At 43.3% G+C, this 14,396-nt stretch overlaps 1 protein-coding gene across 1 annotated transcript in view; it reads left to right on the top strand.

Annotated features, from left to right (window-relative positions):
* The window catches only part of CHUK (component of inhibitor of nuclear factor kappa B kinase complex), a 31,905-nt gene that overhangs the window by 16,827 nt on the left and 682 nt on the right, over positions 1–14,396 (top strand). Inside the window, 8 exon segments of the mRNA XM_040564275.1 lie at positions 869–1,020; positions 2,133–2,194; positions 5,166–5,275; positions 6,356–6,405; positions 7,158–7,254; positions 8,087–8,234; positions 10,939–11,075; positions 12,553–12,652. Coding sequence (XP_040420209.1) covers positions 869–1,020; positions 2,133–2,194; positions 5,166–5,275; positions 6,356–6,405; positions 7,158–7,254; positions 8,087–8,234; positions 10,939–11,075; positions 12,553–12,652 — 856 coding nt within the window.

Genomic DNA, 14,396 nt, shown 5'->3' with positions numbered 1-14,396 from the left:
AACCTCTCTGGGCGACCTGTGCCAGTGCTCCGTCATCCACGCAGTAAAAAATTGTTCCCTGATGTTCAGATGGAACCTCCTGTGTTTTCATTTTTGGCCTATTGCCTCTTGTCCTGTAACTGGGCACCACTGAAATGAGCCTGGATCAGTCTATACCCTCCCTTCAGGTATTTGCACATGCTGATCCTCAGTCAGCCTTCTCTGCTCCAGGCTGAACAGTCCCTGCTCTCTCAGCCATCCTCATAGGAGGAGGGCTCCAGTCCCTTAATCTTCTTCATTGGACTCTCTGCAGCAGCTCCACATCTCTCCTGTACTGGGGAGAGCAAACCTGGACCCAGCACTCCAGGTGTGACCTCACCACAGTTGAGCAGAAGGGAGGGATCACATCACCTCCCTCAGCCTGCTGGCAGTGCTCCTCCCAACGCAGCCCAGGACAGTTGTTTCACAGAATCCATGGAACTGCTAGCTACGTTTGTAGGTTTTATCCTATGACTGAGTGGCAGAATGGGCACTGTTCTATATCTCAAATGATAAAAAGGTGACATCATCCACATGGAGCCACATGCGCTACAGGAGCCCGTATATGCTAAAAATAGTCCATGCTGCAAAGACAGTTTAACAGGGAGGGGTGGGGAAGGGAGGGAGGAAGGAACCATGAAAGTACTTTCTCTTTTGCTTGCTGAGCACCTGCAGCTTCTGTGGATGTGAGTCTGTGGCCCCACCGAGACTCCCTGTTCCAAAGATCTTAGGCAATTTTTTGCTAACTGTGTCTTTCCTTCAGGTGATGTAACAGCTTCTTTGGGCTGTGGCTACATAAGTCCACCTACACTTTTCAACTAACGTGTGCTGTTCTTGTTTCATTTATTAGGCTGAGTCTCCTTCGGTATAATGCCAACCTAATCAAAATGAAAAACAATATGGTATCGGCATCTCAGCAACTGAAAGCAAAGCTGGAGTTCTTTCATCAGAGCATTCGCCTCGACCTGGAGAGATACAGTGACCAGATGGCTTATGGCATATGTACGTATTTGTGTAATACTCGCCTGAGTTTCTTTCTGATCCTGTAAAGGATCAGGTTGACTATGAAGGACTGTGGGTAGGAACTAGCTTAAAAGAAAATGAATGCAGGAGCTGCTATTCTGTTCCTCAGCATCTTTATGTTTTTGCTGGGAGCAAATGGAAGAGAAGAGTTAGGCACAAGCAAAGGCAGGAAGATAATAAGTAAAAGATGTCTGCATACCTTCAGGCACAGTGAAACAAGTAGATTGTTCCCAACTAATCATACCAAGGCAAGAAAATAAAGGAACATTGGGCTTCTGTAGCGCATATGGCTCCATGTGAATGATGTCACTTTTTTATCATTTAAGATATGTAACACTGCCCATTCTGCCACATACTCATGTTGTAAGTATTTGCTATTTATTTTTTCAAAGTCTTACTGATTTGGAATGGTCAGTGGGCATAAGGTGAAGGGCAGAGTTGCTGCACTTGATGTGCAGTAGGAGGGCTACTAACCATCTGTGGCAAAAGAAACTAACATGGTAATTGTAACACTGTTTTGAACAGCACTGAAAGAGCGATCTTGTGGTTGATATCAGGAGGTAGCACAAGTCAGGTTGAGAGATTAGGTAAAAAAAAAAAGCCCTAACTGCAGTTTTAATGTTGTACAAATGTTTGGATCTTACAAATATTATTCAGGGAACAGTAGCAATTTATGCATAGTTTGGACATATGGCTAGAAAATGAAACTTGAGTCAAAAATTATAACTGGGCAGAAGGATGATGTTGGAAAATAGAAGTACTCAGTGGACTGTTTTTGTACAGTCTGTTTAATCAAATGTGGCAGTTGTTGATCTTAATAATGGTGTTTAAAGACTTAAAGCCATTTTAGACCAGTGATTGCAAACAGTGAAATCCTAACAAACAGTTTGCTTCAAGTTAAGGTCAGCTGGGAGTTTCTGTTACATTGTGACTTTGCTGGCTCTCTCTGATCTCTGGGTTTATGGCTCCTGCTTGGAGATTTGGCCTTACGCTGTTTGTGTTTAAATTCAACTGATAGATGCAAAGTTCAGGTCACGCTTTATTTCTGTTATCTGTAGCTCTTTATAAGTTAACAAATCTCTTCTCTTAAGCTTCAGAAAAGATGCTCAAAGCATGGAAGGAAATGGAAGAGAAGGCTTCTCAGTGTGCCCAGGTAGGAGATATTAAAGAGGCTTTATCATCTCTCTGTGAAGGAGGATGTGACAGGAACTTTAACTGTCATCTATTGCTTTGTCCCTTCAGTCTATTTGATACACTTTATGTTGTGAGAATGAGAAAATCATGGCTACAGGAAGGAGCATTAAAAAGAAACAGTCCTCAGTCACAAGGTTGTTTGGATTTATTGGTTTGAACAAAACAAATGCAAATTTCACCAGACTCAGTTGTCTCTATAGGAGAGGAGACTACAGAGATGTGTTATTTATTGCAGAGAAGAAATAGCGTTGCTATAGCCAAGAGTCTTTGTTGGTTTTGTTACACACAAGTTTGCATTGCTGAAGCTGAAAATAGTAGCAATCCCTTACTAAACCGTGGTTTCAAAATTGCACTACTTCATTTAGGAGTACAGACATACATTTGTTTGGATTTTGCGAGTAAATATGCAGATTAGGTTTTGGTAAAAGAAATTAAATCATAGAATCATAGAATATCCCAAGTTGGAAGGGACCCATAAGGATCATCGAGTCCAACTCCTGGCACCATACAGATCTACCCAAAATTTTAGACCATGTGACTAAGAGCACAGTCCAAATGCTTCTTAAATTCAGACAGGCTTGGTGCAGTGACTACTTCCCTGGGGAGCCTGTTCCAGTGTGTGGCCACCCTCTCCGTGAAGAACCTTTTCCTGATGTCTAGCCTAAACCTCCCCTGCCTCAGCTTGACACCATTCCCACAAGTCCTATCGCTGGTGATTAAGGAGAACAGGTCGGCTCCTGCCCCTCCACTCCCTCTTATGAGGAAGTTGTAGACTGCGATGAGGCCTCCCCTCAGCCTCCTCTTCTCCAGGCTGAACAGGCCAAGTGACCTCAGCTGTTCCTCATACGTCTTCCTCTCTAGGCCCTTCACCATCTTTGTAGCCCTCCTCTGGACACTCTCCAACAGTTTTACATCCTTTTTGTCCTGTGGTGCCCAGAACTGCACACAGTACTTGAGGTGAGGCCGCACCAGCACAGATGCGTTCTTAAGAAATTCAGAGTGCAGCTAGAGCTAGTTCTTACTCACAGTTGTCCTAATGGATAATGGATGTCTTCATTTGTGGACAGTTGAGCTGACGTAATGGCTTTGTGTTTCTCAGAGAGTTAGTCCTACAAGAAGGTTTAGTTGAAATTTATCTACTACTTAGAATTCTGATCTCCATTTCTGAGGAATGAGCATTTTAATTCTACTTCCACTGAAAGCAGTGAGGACTTGGACTAATTCTGCTTACAGTTCTGTCCAGACCTTAATAGGGAAAGAGTAAACTTCTAGCTATGAAAATTAGGTTCGGAAGTAGGATGAGTGTAAAAGTTTATTGTCAAAGGCTGTTGTTTCTTCTTTTCTAATGGAAGCGGCAGCTTCCTTCAGGGCATACCCACCTGTTCCTTTGGGGGCTCTCCACAGGCTGCAGCCTGGATGTCTGCTCTGACATGGTCCTCCACGGGCTGCAGGGAAACATCTGCTTTGGTGCCTGGAGCACCTCCTTCCCTCCTTCACTGGTCTTGGTGTCTGCAGGGTTGCTTCTCTCATACTTTTCTCACTCCTCTCTCACTGCTGTTGCACAGTGTTTTTTGCCCTTCCTTAAATAGGTTATGACAGCACCGCTGCTTTGCCCAGCAGCAGGTACCTTTTGAAGCCAACTGGAACTGGCTTTGTCCAGGATGGGGGCAGCTCCTGGTCTCTTTGCACAGAGGCCACTTCTACAGCCCTGTGCTACCAAAACCTTGTCACGTAAACCCAATACAGTTCCATTTAGAAAGCAAAAAAGATAGAATGGAAGCTGCTTCTAGCAGAATAATTCAAAGCTGTTGATGGCTGTTTCCAGAAAACCAAGAGCATCGACATTTGTTTGCTTTGCAGAGTATCAGAATTATGTTCTGTCTTCAAGCTGTGTAGTCCAATAAGTAGTCACACCACATAACGTTTATCAGGAATGGAAAATATTTTACCATGTAATATACAGTGGTATCTTAGACTATCTAGAGGGCACCTTAACTTCTGTGAGACACAGTTAGTCTGTGTAGTGAGCCACGGTGCTCCAGATAGAGACTCTGACAACAGGGTTTACTTCACATTTTTCTCACAATCTGATTCTCTTTTGACCATGTGTGACTTTTCCTCTTCTTGGTTTGTTCTTTACTTTCAAGATGTCCTTTTCTGGTCAAGGGGTCACATCCCACTTATAGAGCCTCACGCTAAGTACTTCTGCAGCTTCAGCACCAAGTATGTTCTAGAAAATACCCCTTCTGCAGATCCTACAGCCCCAAGTCAGAAGGAAAAAGCTGAAATATCCCAAAATACTTTCTCAGGAAGGCAGTTTCTACGCCACCCAGTTGTGTTGTGTGATCAGTGCCCAGTCCATGGCACAAAGCTGTTAGCCTGTGTCTTTTCTACCATGCTACCGGAGATCTCTGGTGCGTGTCAGGCACCACTTGGCTAGTCCTCATGCTCAAGAAGTTTGTTGATGGTTACTTCATCTAAGTCATGTGGGGGGCTTGGTATGAGGTTGGTACCTTGCTCTGAGGAAGGTGCAAAATACTAGAAATATGTCAGACCAAAATACAGATTTATTTTACGCCCCCGGCATATGGAGGTGTAAAATAAATGTGAGAACATCCTTCGTTCATTCTGTAAGAGCAGGGGAAAAATTCTCCTTTGCTGGAACATTTGCAGAGCCAAAGTGTGTGTGAAGTGTGCATCTTAAAGCGCTGTGATTTATATAGAAGTTGTTTTTTCTCGTCCAATGTGATTGTCAGAGATGTGGATGTAGGTGATACCATCACTGAGAAGGTACTAATAGTGACCTCAGTTATTACAGCAGCAGCCATGTTGAAGAGCCTTTGTCTCCTGAAGTCTGCCCATTACCCAAATGTGTATTCTGGGAATTTATATCTCCTTCAGTTTGATTTGCAGCTACGTTTCCCCATTAGGCCGAAGATATCGGACATCTAGATGAACAGATCATGGCTCTGCACACAGAGATTGTGGAGCTTCAGAAGAGTCCATACGCAAGACGCCAAGGAGAAGTCATGGAGAGTCTGTAAGTCCTTTGCTTGCTGTTTTTGTTGTACATGAATGGATTTTGTGGACTTTGGTTTTGAGCAATTTTTTTTGTCTTTTGTAATGGCTGTTCTGTCAGCACTTTAGAAATGCACTCCTCACTTTTTTTGCAATCTGAGTATACAGACTAGCTTTGCAGTCAGTTTAAGATCATTCTGCTGGTAAGAGGGAAAGTCCCACTTTCTGTGGCGTATGCTCCTCCTTCCTCTTGAAGATCAACTGATCAGTTAGCAACATAGTAAGGCAGATTGACACTGATCTGTCAGAAAGCTAGATATCCAAGAAAGATTAGCATTCAGTCACAGGAGCAAGCTTACCTAGCTTGTCTAACTTAATTGCAGCCACACAATAACTAGACTTGGGGAAACATGGAGAACACAGCTGGAGAGAACAGGATGCTTTTCTGCCATTGACTATGAGACTTCATCTAAGAATAGGATGGGCCTAAGATATTCATATCTTGGTCTCAAATTAAAAATGCAGAGGATTTTTTTTGGCATTGGGGAAGAGTGAATTTACAGTGTTTCGTGAGAAAATTAGGAGTTCACTGTAAAAGAACATAGACTTAATGGGAAGAAGAAAAACACTATTGTCCTATTGTTTTTGATGTGGCTGTCTTTCTGTTTCCAGAATTTCACTGTAAAATTGACCAGGCAAAGTAAGCAGAACAGGAACAAGAATTTTTCAGGCAGTTGTGCAGAAGTACCTATAGTTGAAAATCAAGTTTGACAATTAAAGATATCACAGAATGATTGCACGTCTGAGCCACATGAAAATTTGACACTGAAAATAACCTCCAGTTAGTGGTTGTCTGAGAAGAAAATGGATAATCACAGGAAAAGAGAGACTGCTTTTAGGGAAGTCTTGACTTCCATCACAGGAAGACTGTTACTGTATCCCAAATACCATACTTGTGCACTTGCAACAGAAGAAGGTGGCATCTCCAGTGTATGAGGTTCAGCAAGGCACAACTTAATTATAATGCTGTTGTGTTGTTTTTTTTTTTTGTTGAGTCATTTCTTTGTTGATACATGTACGAATAATTTTCTTCTTTTTGAAGGGAACAGAGAGCCATAGACCTGTACAAGCAATTAAAAACAAGACCACCAGGTATGGAAGGAGATTGTTCAAAGACTATTTTGCATTTGTACCTGACCACTAATTTTTGCTAATTTTTCTGAACTCAAATCCTGCAACCCTGAAAATACTGTTTAGGAGAAGGCAAATTATTGTATTAAAGTTAACCAGACTCAAGAGCATACCTCAAGCTGATTTCTTCTTCTTGCTCAGCCTAGAGCTCTCCCAAATTCCTGTAGCACTGTTCCTCAGACATGAGTTTGTCCTACAATTTTCAGACTTGGAGCATCAGCCTTGAAGAAGTCTGTCTGCCTCCAGGCATTTTTTTTTCCTGTCCCAATTACAGGGTAGTCTTTTATTCCAACCAGATTCAGGAAGAACTCTGTCATCACTCCAGTCAAAGGGCAGTCTCTTTTCTCCTCCTTCTACGTCTTAATTGTACTGGATGGAGTCCCATGTCTGGGTGTTAGGTGTTCTGAACATAGTAGCTCATGAGTAGGAAGAGTCAGTTACTTACGCGTTTGGCAACCACCTGCAGACCTTGTTGAAACCAGTATCTGGGCAGCAAGAGTTGCTGGAATTGTATACATACCTGTGGAGAGAAGAGACATTAAGGAAAAGCTGTGTCTAATGAGAGATTTTAGCTGATTTCAGATTTTTTTTAATTATGTTTCAGTTTGTGGCTGCACGTGTTCAGTGACTTTCCTTGGTGCTGGGCATTTGTGTCCACAGTGGCTCCTCAATGAAGAGTATTATACTTATGTGGTGATTGATGTCCCTTCCAGATCATGCCTACAGTGACAGCACGGACATGGTGAAGATTATTGTGCAGACAGTTCAGAGTCAAGACCGAGTTCTCAAGGAACTCTTCGGCCATCTCAGGTACTTTATGCAGAAAAACAAACAAATGCAACTTTCAGTATTTGTATCTTTGTAGCAGGAAAGGAGAGGAAAACCATGGAGAACAGAACCCAGGTGATGTGTTCACGGATGTGAACTTCTCATAGCAGTATTAATTCTGCTCCTTTGTGTCAGAGTTGAATTTCCACCTAACTCTTTTAAAATGCAGCTAATGTATGCAACTAGTAGCAAAAGGGAGGAGAATGTAATGGCTTGTACTGTTAGCATCCAAGAGGCTGCTTTAAAATGTGACAAATTCTGCCAGTGCTTAGGTTGGGATTAAATTCTTTTTAAAAATAAAATAAAGAATAGTGTAACAGTTGAGAAGATAACTTTGATTTGTTCATTAAATTCTCAAACAGATCAACAAAAGAAATACTATGCAGATCTCAGTAATCAGCAAAACATGACCTAGTTTTATTTTCAGATGTGACTTATGCCACAAAAAAAAGTTGCTGGCTAAAGTATGGTCAGCCCACAGAGACCAGCAAAGACCAAAGAAAATTAAAATACCATGGTTGAGTTTCTCTGTTGTTCATTGTCATTAGGACCAAGTTTTGTATCTCGTATAAGAATAGCTTATATTCTGGGTATTGTGTGTTGTCTGCCCGCTTTTTTGAGTTTTAACTGGACTTAGTAAAGTCCAGGGGCCTCTCCAGTCTTGCGGCTATTGTACCCGCATCACAGTGTTGTGCTAAGAGAAAGGACTGTTCTCACAGACATTTTCGTGAATCCCAAGGTGAGGCCACCTTGGTCTTGCCAAAGCGTATTGCCACACAAGTAGAAAAGCAACTGTGTTTTGTTTTTATTTCAGCAAGCTCTTGGGCTGTAAGCAGAAGATTATTGACTTGCTTCCAAAGATTGAAGTGGCTTTAAATAACATCAAAGAAGCTGATAACTCGGTGATGCAGATGCAGGGCAAAAGACAAAGGGAGATATGGCATTTGCTCAAAATTGCTTGCGTAAGTAGCTTTTGGATTAGTTGTTGGCTCTTCCTTCCATTACAGGAACCAGGGAACATCAAAGGAAACTGTGAGGAGACAAGATCAAAACAGACCGAAAAAAAAAAAAAAAGATACATCCACACAACCGGTACTTTACTGTAGAGAAGGGAAGTTTGAAATGCTAATAGTTCACACAGATTTAGAAAGGCACTAGGTAAATTAATGGAAAAGAAGTCCAGTAAAAGAGTTGTTGGTTCCAGTGAGTCCTCAGATGGCAAACTGCTGGAGGCTGGAGTACAGTACACATGACATGGCACGACATGAGCCTTGTTCTTAGGTTCCCTGAGCATGTAGCATCGGAGGGCATATACTGGGATAGGTGAACTCCAGTCTGCTCTTTTAAACCTATCATTATGATAGTATTGCTGCAAAAGTGAAATAGGTGCTTTCTTGAATAGTATAAGGTGTTCTAAGGATGCACTGCTTTTTATGCATCATTTCTAGTGACGGTAGAGCCAAAACAATCTCCTGATTTCCACATGCTAACATTTAAGGTCAGCATAGGAAACATAGTCTTTACGCGCTCAAAATAGTTGCTGCTGTGCATGGCTCACAGTTTAGGACATGGCACATTGCAGTGGGTTGGCCTTGATGGCCGTCACATGCCCACCCAGCTGTGCTCTCACTCCCCATCCAGAGCAGGACACGGAGAGAAATAAAATGAAGAAACTTGTGGTTGGAGATAAGGACAGGGAGATTGCTTGCTAATTACCATCAGTCATCACAGACTCAGCTTGGGGAAGATTAATTTAATTTTTTGCCAGTTGATAACAGTAGGACAGTGAGAACTGAAAAAAATAATAATAAAACCACTTTCACTCACCCTCCCCTTCTTTCCAGACTCAACTTCGATCTCTGTTCTTCTGCCTGTTCCTGCCCTGGGCAGCACAAGTGGTGGGGAATGGGAGTTGCAGTCAGTCCATAACACTTCATCTCTGATGTTGCTTCTTCCTCGTGCTCTTCCCCTGCTGCAGTGCAGGGTACCTCCCATGGGATGCATTCCTTCCCAAGCTGCTCCTTTGGATGGGATGGAGTCCTTCAGGAAAGGACTTCTCCAGCATGGGTACCCCACAGGTTGCAGCTCCTTCCACAAACCTGCTCCAGTATGGGCTCCACTCCACAAGCTGCATCTTCCTTCCAGGCACATCCACCTGCTCCAGCATGGGTTCCTCCATGGGCTGCAGTGGGACAGCCAGCATCACAATGGTTCTGTCCACAGGCTGCAGGGGAACTTCAGTGTGGTGCCTGGAGCACCTCCTGCCCTCCTTCACTGACCTTGGTGTCTGCACGGTTATTTCCCTCGTATTTTCTTACTCACTTTCTGCAGCTACTGTGCAGCATTTTTTATCCTTTCTTCAATGCGCCCTCTCAGAGGCTCAACCGGCATTGCTCACTGGCTCAACTCTGGCCAACAGCAGGTCCCTTTTGGAGCTGGCTCTTCTCTAACACAGGGCAGCTCCTGCCCACCCCTGCACCCTGCCCTCACTACCCAAACCTTGTCATGTAAACCCAACAGACACCTCCTCCAAATTCCTCATTGTAAAATACATGCCATGCATAGCACAGGTGACTTATTTGCAGAGACAGTTGGCACCAGCTATTTGCAGAACCATCATCGAATCATTAAAGTTGGAAAAGATGTCGAAGATCATGTGGTCCAACCATCCCCCTACCACCACTATCACCCACTAAACCATGTCCCTAAATACCATGTCCAACCTTTCCTTAAAAACCCCCAAGGGACGGTGACTCCACCACCTCCCTGGGCAGCCCTTTCCAATGCCTACTCACTCTCTCTGAGAAGAAATGTCTCCTGATTTCCAACCTGAACCTCCCCTGGTGCAACTTGAGGCCATTCCCTCTAGTCCTATCACTAGTTATCTGTGAGAAGAGGCCGACCCCCAGCTCCCCACACCTCCCTTTCAGGTAGTTGCGGAGAGCAATGAGGTCTCCCCTGAGCCTTCTCTTCTCCAGACCAAACACGCCCAGTGCCCTCAGCCGCTCCTCTCAGGACTTGTGTGCCAGGCCCTTCACCAGCTTCATAGCCCTTCTCTGGACACGCTCCAGGGCCTCGATGGCCTTCTTGTACTGAGAGGCCCAAAGCTGAACACAGTACTCGAGGTGTGGCCTCACCAGAGCAGAGTACAGGAGGACGATCACCTCCCTGGTCCTGCTGGCTGCACTAGTCCTGACACAAGCCAGGATGCCGTTGGCCTTCTTGGCCACCTGGGCACGCTGCCAGCTCATGTTCAGGCGAGCATCGACCAACACCCCCAGGTCCTTTTCCTCTGCACAGCTTTCCAGCCACCCTGCCCCAAGCCTGTAGTGTTGCATGGGGTTGTTGTGACCGAAGTGCAGGAGCTGGCACATAACCATGTTGAACATCATCCCCTTGGCCTCTGCCCATTGACCCATTCTGTCCAGGTCCCTCTGCAGGGCCTCCCTACCCTCTGGCAGATCAACACTTCCCCCCAATTTGGTGTCATCTGCAAGTTTACTGAAGGTTCTGTCAGCTGACTTCCTAGCTGTAGACTTTGCTTAGATTGTATATATAACAAATGGAGTTCATGGGGCCTAAATCACAAGTCTTGCATACAAAGTAAGCCTGACTAAATTCTTCCTTTTGTCTATTACAGCAAATTGATAATTTTTTTTTTCCTAGACTCAGAGCTCTTCTCGATCACTGGTAAGCTCCAGCCTGGAAGGGGCAGCCTCAACTTCCGCAGCCACGTGGCTCCCCCAGAGCTCCTCGGAGCATGTACCTCACCCGCTATCATCTATGGCAACTCCTGGAGATGGGTAAGAACTATGGGGAAAGGATGCTGCTGCAGAGAAAGAGCCAATGTAACTATTGTTGTGCATACACTCTGAAATCCTGTCCTCTGCCACTGAAGTCTCCAGTGTTCGGGGGCCCATCCTGTTGACATGTCTTCACTTCCTATGTGGTGGTTTTTGGATAACAGGCAAGGAGCGTTATGGCATACTATACTGCCTCTGAAGGCAACGTTGTTGAGTTCCTGACTGGCATTTTTAAATAATTTCCTTCCAGCTACACGACGACAGTGGCCCAGGGGACCACAGCAAAATTAGACTTTGACCGGTTTCTTTTCATACCCAAGTTCTGGTGAAGTCCTAGATAAATCAGGCTATATTTAGTGCTTATTACAGACAGCTTCAGTGATTTTAAAAAGTCTTAATTGTGTCTGAAGCTGGGGTTATTAGCAAGCAGTCCATCTGGTTCAGTGTCTGTTTTTTTCATCCTCCCCAAAAAGTTTTCAATACCTAGTAATAGTAAGTTACTAATGCTATAAAAATCAGAAGTTAGGTTAACTTTATTCACAAACTTCCACACTCTGGTCTTGTGCAAGTTCTACATACCACTCTCAGCTACAGCTTGGAATCTCTGTCAGCTAGCACTGTACAGTTAATTTCTTTCATGTCAGATTACTAAGTCTTGTGGTTGGTTGACTTTCATTATTAAGGTCTATCAGCTAGTCCTAGCTGAAGTAGGAGAGTTGTCAGGAGCTGAGGGGTTTGGATTTTGTCTTTTTTTTTTTTTCCCCCACTCTTCTGAATTCAGTAATAGTTTTACTTCCAGTCAGCCTAACAGAAAGAAGACACTCCTCAAAGACTGCTCAGCGCTCGATCTGCAGCAGTGATGATTTTGTTGACCAGGGCAGGGGTTATAAACACAAGCATTTCATTTATCAAACCATTTGGCCATCTCTTTGTTTTTGGGTGGTCAGGGAAATATTTAGGTTCTGAAGATACACATTTTCTAAGCAGGCTGTTGCTGGAAGTCAGTTTTTTGAAACTTGAGCAACTTTTGGTACTTTGTCTTTTCTGTCTGCTGCTGCAGGGCAAATTCCACCTCCAAGGGATGTGCATTGATCACTCTTTAATGAGTGATCTCATCAAAGCTCCTCTTTGAACTATGGCTTCACTGTGAGGCACTGTACAAAGAGTTGAGAGATTTAATTCCAGGCCCTTTGTACTCAGCTTGCTTCCTAGGTTCTGTTAAGGTTGGATTTCAGTGTGGTTTGTGTACTGCCTCTGAAGGGAAGGAGAGCAAATCCACACATCCAGGGTCAGGATCTGCACGATGCCACCGTAAGGCATGTTTTGTGCACTACAAGGCAGCTCCTACAATTGCAGAGAACAATTAGTTCTTGCGTTGTTTTTGTTTTTTTGTTTTGTTTTGTTTTCTTCAGTGCAGAGGCTACTGACATCAGTTTTAATTGTCTTTTAAATCTGTCTTCTTATGCCTTCCCTACAGGGAAGATTTTATTGATGTGATAGAAGAGAATCTGAATTATCTCGACCGCTTCAGCAGTATTTTGCAAGAGGCAAGACAAGAGCAGAGTAACAGCATGATGGTAAGCCTGTCGGTGTATTTCTGAGGACCTGATTTTTAAAAGCCACAAGATCCTTTTGGGGTGCAAATAACTCCTTAAATAGGGTAATTTGTAATTATGTAAATTGCTGTGGCTGGCACATGATGTCTTTCACTCCCCTGGACTCTGCTAACATGCTGGTCCTTACGGAAAGTAGTACTTGGAAAAGTGTCAGCTGGGTAGACTGCACAGTGAGACTCTCCAGCAGGTAGTGTTTGATCAGAATATTGGTTTCATTTTCAACAAGACTGTTCTGGTTCACATCCCTGCACTGGAGTGGGCAGGGCTCTCCAATTCCCAGAGCCCTCTTCTGGTTATTAAATGAAGCTCTCCTTAGGGCAGAAGCAGGGCTTAGAGAGTCCTAGGAAGGCTTTTTGTATTAATCTGTGTTTGAAATACCAAGACATGACAAAAGTAGATAAAGATCACCCAGAAGTGTTGATGTGATCTGAAACTGTTCCTGAACTACTGGTGAAGGCTGGTAAGTTACTGCTTAAAAGAGCTCAGTTACTGGGAGGATGAAGAGCACCACAGAATACCAGGTTTCTAGAAAAGGTTCTTACCTGATTTTGGAGGCTATATCATAGAAACACCTATATAAATATAATGAGAAAAGAACAATTAGGCATGTATATCAACCTTTTTATCAAGGAGAAGTGTCAATACAGCTTCTGTCAGCATGAGATTGTCTCACAGATTTATTGCAGTCTTCTAAGGAAGTCACTGATCTGTGGAGAAGTGAGATCTGCTGGCATGCTATACCTCGGATTTTCAAAAAGCTTCTTATAGTGTCTCCTTAGGGCTAACATCTGTTCTCATGGGATAAAAAGTTAAAGCTGTTTACCAGTTGTAACTGCCGAAATAGCAAGGAACAGAGGGTTGGAGAAATGGAGATGTTTGATGAAATGGAGCTCTTGTAATTCTTAAACATTTTAATTCATAGACATTTTAATGTTCTGCTGTTTATGAAACATAGTAAACGGTGAAGTGAGTTTGTTGGAGTTACTAAGTTATTCAGGATGAGTTCAGTGAAATGAAAACTCATCAGCAAATGAAAACTCATTAGTAGGAGTTGCAGACAACTTCATAATACCAAGGCATTGAACAATATGCATGGGGGGATGAAATTAGCCACTGATTAATGCAAAGTAGTTACGTTAGTAAGAAAACAACCTTAATTATGCATAGCTTGGTCTTTAGCCATTGGTCAATGAATACTCTGTTCAGCCCTGACAGGGTTGGTATCAATTCTGTAATACAATCTTTCCTGTTGTGTTTCTTTGCTGTTGCTGGAGAGGAGAAAGCAGACCTATGACTGCCTAGTTACCTGTTAATCTCTGTCCTCTCCGGCCTCTCATTCCAAGGTGCAGCATCTGTCTCTGGCATATTTTAACCCAAAAGGATTGTTTGTTGTGGTGGAGTCATGCTCTGCAGATCAGCATATGCTTGGTTTATGCTTGGTTTCCTTCCTGTTTTCCTTGCATCATGAAACAGAAGTTAGGCAACAGAAAAGCAGCAGAAAATTGAATTTGTCCTCTTCAATCCACTTGGAAAAAGACAGAGGAAAAAAAGAATAACTATAAAATTCTTTTCTCAGTTCTTACAGAACTATGACTTGGAGACTTTAGTTTTCTTTTTATTTTTTGTTCTTGCAGTACCTGTACAATCACTAGGACCAGCGGCACTAGGTTTTGTTGAGACACAGAATATAATTCCAAAAATCACG

Source organism: Cygnus olor, chromosome 7 (genome assembly GCF_009769625.2).
Source record: "Cygnus olor isolate bCygOlo1 chromosome 7, bCygOlo1.pri.v2, whole genome shotgun sequence".
In the NCBI taxonomy this organism is placed as follows: Eukaryota; Metazoa; Chordata; class Aves; order Anseriformes; family Anatidae; genus Cygnus; species Cygnus olor.
The sequence above is the reverse complement of the archived record's forward strand: the minus strand, read 5'-3'. Positions and strand labels throughout refer to the sequence as shown.